This window comes from Armigeres subalbatus, unplaced genomic scaffold, assembly GCF_024139115.2.
Source record: "Armigeres subalbatus isolate Guangzhou_Male unplaced genomic scaffold, GZ_Asu_2 Contig1220, whole genome shotgun sequence".
Classification (NCBI taxonomy): domain Eukaryota; kingdom Metazoa; phylum Arthropoda; class Insecta; order Diptera; family Culicidae; genus Armigeres; species Armigeres subalbatus.
Window position 1 is genome coordinate 14874 of NW_026941980.1, and position 7507 is coordinate 22380.

A 7507-nucleotide genomic window follows, 5' to 3' on the forward strand; every position below is an offset into this window, starting at 1 on the left:
TTGTTTGTACCGGACAGAATGTTGCACAACATTCTCTTGTGACAATTATAGTGTTGTAGACACATGCCATTCATGGCAATGAATGTATTACCCACGAGTCGTTCGTATCATGTGACACTATTCGTGCCGCCTGTGAATGTATCGCTAATTATTATGATAGGAGTGCAAAACGAATGTTCTGAGGGTCTGTCTCAATTGGATAATTAAACTGAAATTAAACTTAAAAGTGACATTTCCATAATTATCAAAAAACCCTGCTCGCAGAGCAAGATTACTTTTAACAGATATCGAATCATTTTCCATCGATGTCCTATTGGAATTGCTGGGTAGCACCAGCCATTCTTATAACGGGGTGATTTTTTAATTCTCTAACTGTCACTTTTAAGTTTAATTATCCAAATGAGACAGACCCTGAGTAGTCATAAAGGTATGATGCTTATAGAAAAAGTAAATTAATATCTCACCGTCATTAGTCGTCTGAGTACACGCGACCGCTTACGTAAAAGGCAATCAAACTCATCAAATGCTTTAGCCAAGCAAGCCTTTGGCACAGCAGAGTGCGATTGAATTCGCATTCTATACCGTCCCGCCCAGACAGTTACTGGGGGGCATGGAGTGCGATCCTCTCGTTTAATAAACAATGTGCACTCGCTTGGCTGTGGATATACAATAGTAACGCACATGTGGAGATTGGACAAATCAAGCATCCGAAAGATATCCAATTTGCAAAAAAGAGAGCTAACCGCGGTGGAGGTTGGTACTCGGATTCTGATGGCTTTTCCGCAAACGTGACCTTTAAGTGGTCTTGTTGTGTAGGGGTTATCACGCCTATCTAGAGAGTAGGAGGTTGAGGGTTCGAGTCCCTCCAAGACACGTGGATACTTTTTCGCAAATTTCATATCAATTTGTCCATTTCGAAACATATGCTGTGCATATGCACGGCCAATATATTTAACAAAAAAATGGTTTTCGTACGGCCGAGTTGCCGAATAATATGCAATTAATTGAATTGCAAGTATTGTTACATTAGAGAAATATGTTGATGTATTGTATCCTCAGTGTATCTTGTATCAGATCAGATTGTATCTATGCCGTACATTGTAAGGTAATTCAATTGTTTACACTATTGAACCAATAGTACATTTTTATTCGGGGGAGTAAGAGCAAAAAATAATTTATAACGAAACAATTTTTCATAGGGGAGGAGGTTCAAACTCCGGAGAATTCACTTCGTACTGAGTGTATCGCTTGATGTTAAGTCAAAATTTAACTTTTTTAATTTTTAATTTTGCGTCTTAATAATGGTTTGAGGCATAAAAAATATGCATTCTTTGAAAAAACTGAGCCTTAATAAATTAATAAATCGATTGAGCCAAAATTTATTGATGCAAAAAAATTGATTATTTTAAGACAAACATTTCAAAACGACTTATCTGCTTGTGTAAACAAAGATTCAAACGACGATTTGACTAATCTGATTGCCCTCCCACGCAAACCAACACCATCAAAAGGTAGCGGAAACCTTCACCTACCTATTAACGGTGCTGGTTTGCGTGGGAGAGCTATCAGATTCGTCAAATCGTTGTTTGAATCTTTGTTTACAAAAGCTGATAAGTCGTTTTGAAAATTTGGCTTGATTTATCCCGAATAGAAATAAATGGTACGCCGAATGGTTGATATTATTGGCATTCCATTCCTCTTGTAATCATTTTAAACTGTATGATACTTGTACAATTATATGATTGACAGAAATAAAACCACGATCATATATAATAATTTGCAGATTATACATGTTATAATGAGGATTACCTGATATCATATTATTGTATACGTATCTCACCATAAATAATTTAGATATTCACCAACACAGAAATGAAGTAGTTTCTTTTTCAGTGTGATAGTGACAATCGCATCGGCAACAGATCCAACCGCCATTCAAGTTTTTTTCGAAGTCAATGGCGATGTGCATTGTGTTTGTGTGAAAGAAAACCTAAAATTAAACGGATTATAATGCATGTAAGTATAAACTATATTATACAAACCATGAATAATATATATTTATTGTTTATTTCCAGAAATATCAACCTCATACCGGGAAACAGTACGCCATTGCGCAAGCGGATGTGGTTGAGCAGCGGAAAAACGCTTGCGAAGGTGAGAATAATTCATGATGGGCTTAATAACCATTTTATTTCTAATTATTCCATGGGCATGCTTATCAAGAAATCGGGGCATGAAAAATGCACATCCAGGACTGATTTCAAGCTGTTATTCATTGTTTTCTTTGATTTCTTACAGGAACATGCAGCACCATCGAAATCTGCGAAGAGGCACTGATGATAATAACATAATTGCAATATAATATAAGATGGTAAATAATTATATAAGATGGTAAATAAAATATAAATAAAACTTGTTTGATGATCATTTATTTATTATAAACTGAGAAAACACCTTCCTAACTATCATATCCAGTATCGTAGTTCGTAGAATAACATTATACATCCTATAATACGGTTAGCATATAATTAAATAATCATTACACGCTTTTCAATCTGGATTAAACACTGAATAATTAGTTGGTCCAGAATTCGTTTACGAAATCTCATACTACTAATCTTTTTTGTTAAAATCGATTATACTCCGAATCATTGCAAGAAAAAGAAATGATGATAAACTAATGATATCTGGTAAAATCGCCCAATAAAAATATATGGAAAAATTGGCCTTTTTGAATGGTAACGATACTTAACGACCCATTGAGTGTATCATCTAAAATCAAATTATTTTAGACGCTATCATAAATATTATTCGTAGTATAATTATTGTTTGATACTTTTTATGATTCCATTAAAAATTCCATTACAATTCGCTGTAATCAAAAAACGATAACTAGAAAAATAGATGTATAATACCATTCTATTCGGGATGACATTTATGGAGAACGCGAGATAAAATTGAAGAATGACCTCAATCATGTGGCCTGGCGACACTGCTAATGGGGCTTGCTTGGCTGATGAGGCTGATGCCAAAGCGGCCAAAGACAAATTTGTTTGTCAACAGATTTGTTTTGCTTAATGTTATTGTTGCACACATGTTCAGAGGAGTCAGCGCGGGATCATCACGTTTTATATTTTATTTTTTAAATTATTTATCGCAATATGCAAGTTCAAACAGATGCAATATGCGTGAGAGTGCTTACATTTGATAAACTACTACTTGGTAAGTCATTATGTACATGGATATAGTCATGCCTGACTTCACAACTTTGTTTTATCCGCTCTACATCCAGCTGTCGGAAATCAGCTGTTTTTCCTGCACGTTGATGTCGATGGTTCAACCCAGCGACAACCGGTACGTTGCCTGCCACCGAACTTAAAAGATAAGATTCATGGAATCGATTTTCGGAAGCTAACATCGGGTGGCTGGTTGATTATGCTACGATCAGGCCGAGAAGTGTACTCGTTGGTTCTCGGACAGGTTTGTGCTGTGGCCGTGTAAATGTAATAAGGCAAAAATAAGTTTTTCATTTTATTTGTTCGCTTTCAGTACAATACTTTTTCGCAAATGAAACAAGTCCAACTCTACAACCGAATCGAAAATGTTTTGTACCTTCCTGAAAGCAGAACTCTTCTTACATATGCATCGCGGCGATTAAACGATTCGATTAGCGCTGTAAAATTTATTGGCGAAAATGAGGCATGCCTGATAACAGCACACGGAGTTGCCGCTCGTTTATGCCAGGATTACTTCGGCGATTGGTTTGTTTCGGAAATTTGCTGTTGTGAAGATGGATCTACGCTGTATTGTTCGCAGATTGTAGGAAACGACTGGGCGAGTGCGCTTTGTTTCAGTGGAACGGCACTAGGTTTGCTTCTCGCTTGGCGTTTTGGCGGTCCGAATAAAGGGCAGATCTTATGCAGTGTATCTGCCCACAGAGGAGTGGTATTTTCAATTGAATGCGATTTAGAGCGTTATTTCCTGACAACTACCTCTGATGATCGATCAGTAAAGTTTTGGAAAATACAGAATGTCGGTCCTGGACTGGAGTTGTCAGAAATGTCGTACTGCTTCGGACACACGGCAAGGGTGTTTCAGAGTCGAATCATCCGAGAGAATGACCTTAACTGGGTGGTCTCCATAGGAGAAGATTCCAATCTGTGCCTATGGGATGAATCGGGCAATCTCGTGCACAAGCAACGAATGGAAGATGGAGCTACGCTGTGGAATTTAGATTACGACCAAATGACAAAAACCATTTTTATTTGTGCTAGTAATGGAAATGTATCGAAACTTGGAATTGAAAAGTTTTTGAAATCAAATCAAGATCGTATGGTTGTTCGAGATGTAACCCCTGATTTGGATGGTGATCACCCGACGAAGGTCAAGTTGTATTCTGATGGATCTATCATAGCAGTCACCAACAGCAATCGTGTTCTAGCGATACGAGATTCACAGAAACTGGAAATGATTGATCATCTAGAGGATCAACTAAAATGTAGTATTTTAGAAGTATCAAACGGCAGAATTTATGTTGCTGGAGATGGATGGATCAGAATGTACATTGATTTAAGATTTAGTCCGCCATCCCCAAAATCTAGAAAACTCACCAATTTCGTCGAAAAATCAGCTAGCAATTACTTGTCAAAGCAGTTGCAATTGGATTTTAATCGCCCAGAACTAGCGCTGGAAGAAGATCACATTCAATTCAGCATAGTTCGGTCGTTGCACATTTTCAGCAGCAATTTTGGTCTAGTTATATGCGACAACAACGGTCGATGTTTGGTCTATGACCAGGATGTCGAAACCCTTAAATCCTGCCACCGAATACCAAAAACAAACGAACGTTGGTTGACATCGGCGTACTACCTGGAACCAAACCTTCTACTCCTGGCGGATCGCAGTGGAAATTTGTATTTGTTCGACGTTCAGCAAGTAGATCCGGTGTTTAAACTTCCATTTCTGCATGGGAAACTGGGGGTCACTGACATTCAGCTGGAGGAGGAAACACCGGAAGGATACTTCTTTGCTACTACCGGTCATGATAGTACAATAAAATCAATATTTCTCCATAGGACGGAACGCCGTCTAGAGCTGTTCGAGGCACGAAAAACGATTATCAATTGGACTGAAAAGCTTTGTGGTGTTGCGAATCGGATGCGGTTTGTTATGGGTTTCAATGACTCGCACTTCTTAGTCATACAAGAGGACCAACAGAACGTTTTGCTTGATGTGCAATGCGGTGGAGGGCATCGATGTTGGGATTGTGTGCTTTCCGAAGATGAAGCTGCTCTACGCTGCTGTTTTGTGTTCATTCAGCATAAAAGATTGAAACTCGTAATGGCAAATCAGCTTCGTTTTGAAAGCTCGCTCAATTTACTTCAAGTTCCTAGACTTAGTTGGCATGTAAAAGCTTGCAACACTGTTAGGATTTTAAAACATGGCCGTGCAGTACTTTTTGTGTCTGGTGGCGAAGATAACGTGCTACGAATAAACACATTTTGCCCAAACAATAAAACCTTGTCGGAACAACCACGGAAGCATCTCCATTGCCATATATCTAGCATCAAAACGATTCAGCTCGTTGATCACCCATTCGAATCGGAAAAAGTGCTAATAATATCTGCAGGTAAGAACACAATTCATAATATCCATTTCGATGTTGATGCTAGTTTCAAAATGTAATAAATTCATATTTTCGCAGGAGGTCGAGCTCAGCTTTGTATCACCGCGCTGGACCCAGCCCAGCCTGGACGAACTAAACAGGAGCTGTCCTACATGCTGCTCTCCAGCGACAGCGAGCGGGCCCGATGGCGATCAAACCGAACGGCATCATTCGATCCTGAGACCCGATTCATGTGTGTCGTTCTGCATGAATCCCATCTCTTCGTCGGATGCTCCGACGGTTTTTTACGACAATTCGCCATATCACGCGCAAATCACAACTATGGGGTCGAACTGCTTCAAGAAATTTGCTACGATCAGTGTATTCTGCACATAACTAAACTGACGTTGGGATCCCAAACGCTCATAGTGACGATGGCCACAGACGGTTTTATTTGCTTTTGGGATCCAACCAGTCTGACGAGGCCATTCTACAAGCTAAAGCACCATGACAGCGGTATCAACAGTTTTGATATAAGGCCATTTGCTCGCGCCGGACAGTTCCTAATCGGAACCGGTGGAGACGATCAAAAAGTGGTAGTAACAAAACTACACTTTACCATTGCCGGTAATGGCACGATATCTGTGAATCCCGAACGTACAGTGGTGAGCAGTGCACTTCACATTGGACAAGTTACCGGAGTGAAGTTTGTTGGAGATGGTACTATGTGGAGTGCTGGTGTCGATCAACGAATTGTATTGATGGATTTCTCTGGATGGAAGCAAATGATTGTGCTGAAACAGCTGCAGACTTGTATTGCTGATGTCAAAGGGCTGGAATTGATACCCGAAAGTCAATGTCTGTTTGTGTATGGATGTGGATTCGAGTTCATTAACCTGAACGTGTAAGTTGTCCTTTTTAGTCTAGTTGATATGATTATTTGTTTTTATTTTTTATTTTTTATTTTTTATGTGCTTTGAAACTTATTTTTTCAAAGTTTTTATGAAGTTGTGATAATAATTAGAATTTAAACAGGATTAAATACCCATATAGGGTCAAAGGCTCATCATTGCTGATCAATATTTCTAAACCACTGCTGAATTTAGCTTGGGCAAGTGGATTGATCAAGTCGCATAACTTCAACGTAAGTGTAAAATGTAAACATTTAAATTTGACTGAATGCAATGGGCCAAGTTCTACTTTTGGCCAGTTAATTGTACTCAACTGAGATGATCAATTCACTTTCTCAATCGATAAAATGTGAAATAAAAGAGAAAAATCCAGATTGATTCTCCACAAAAGCTATCTTGATATGCCGGCTGTTGTTTTGTTAAAATCCAAATTGATCTCCAAGCGCCGATTGTGCCTTTCTCGATCAATCTATTGATTTCACTTTGTTTTATGATGAATCGTGCACGCTGGGTATATATAAGTCAAAAAGGGGCCGTAGGGGCAAAATGAGCCACCCTAAATTTGAGCTTATTGACAAGTTTTATCATGTAAAAGTTATATGATCTTCAAGAGAATGCTGCACATATGCCTTAACGTGACAACCGCATTAAAATTGAATTCAAATATGAAAATACACTTGAAAATGTAAATTTTCGCTGTGTTGCGATAGAAATACGTAGGAGTTCTTTCAGCGATGACCAGTAAACTTAATTGTTATTTTGATCAGCTTAAAGCTAGAAAAGGAGCATTTTATTGCAAGATAGATTTTTTATAAATTCGGTGTTTACTTACATTTCAGTCTCCTTATAACTTTTCAACTACCACAACATTCAAAATCCTAGGCTTAAATTTTAGCCTGTAAATAGTTATTTAAGTTTAAATCTAGTTTAGTTTTTCATATTAATTTACCTTTGCTTTCAATTGCTTAATAATTCAATAATATGAAACACA

The 7507-nt window shown here is 38.2% G+C and overlaps 1 protein-coding gene across 1 annotated transcript; it reads left to right on the forward strand.

Moving 5' to 3' along the window:
* Positions 1-3085: 3085 nt before the first annotated feature.
* LOC134202445 (tRNA (34-2'-O)-methyltransferase regulator WDR6-like) lies at positions 3086-6910 on the forward strand. Its single transcript, XM_062677433.1, has 4 exons — positions 3086-3222; positions 3293-3480; positions 3550-5629; positions 5705-6910. Exons 1-4 carry the CDS (start codon positions 3162-3164, stop codon positions 6511-6513), a joined length of 3138 nt encoding a protein of 1045 aa, XP_062533417.1. The 5' UTR covers positions 3086-3161; the 3' UTR covers positions 6514-6910.
* The last annotated feature ends 597 nt before the right edge of the window (positions 6911-7507 follow it).

Excerpts from the sequence above, each read along its gene's own strand:
- LOC134202445 (XM_062677433.1), top strand. The coding sequence starts at position 3,162 with ATGCAAGTTCAAACAGATGCAATATGCGTGAGAGTGCTTACATTTGAT. Across the intron at positions 3,481-3,549 it reads ACTCGTTGGTTCTCGGACAG|TACAATACTTTTTCGCAAAT; the intron begins GTTTGTGCTGTG and ends GTTCGCTTTCAG. Across the intron at positions 5,630-5,704 it reads AGTGCTAATAATATCTGCAG|GAGGTCGAGCTCAGCTTTGT; the intron begins GTAAGAACACAA and ends ATATTTTCGCAG.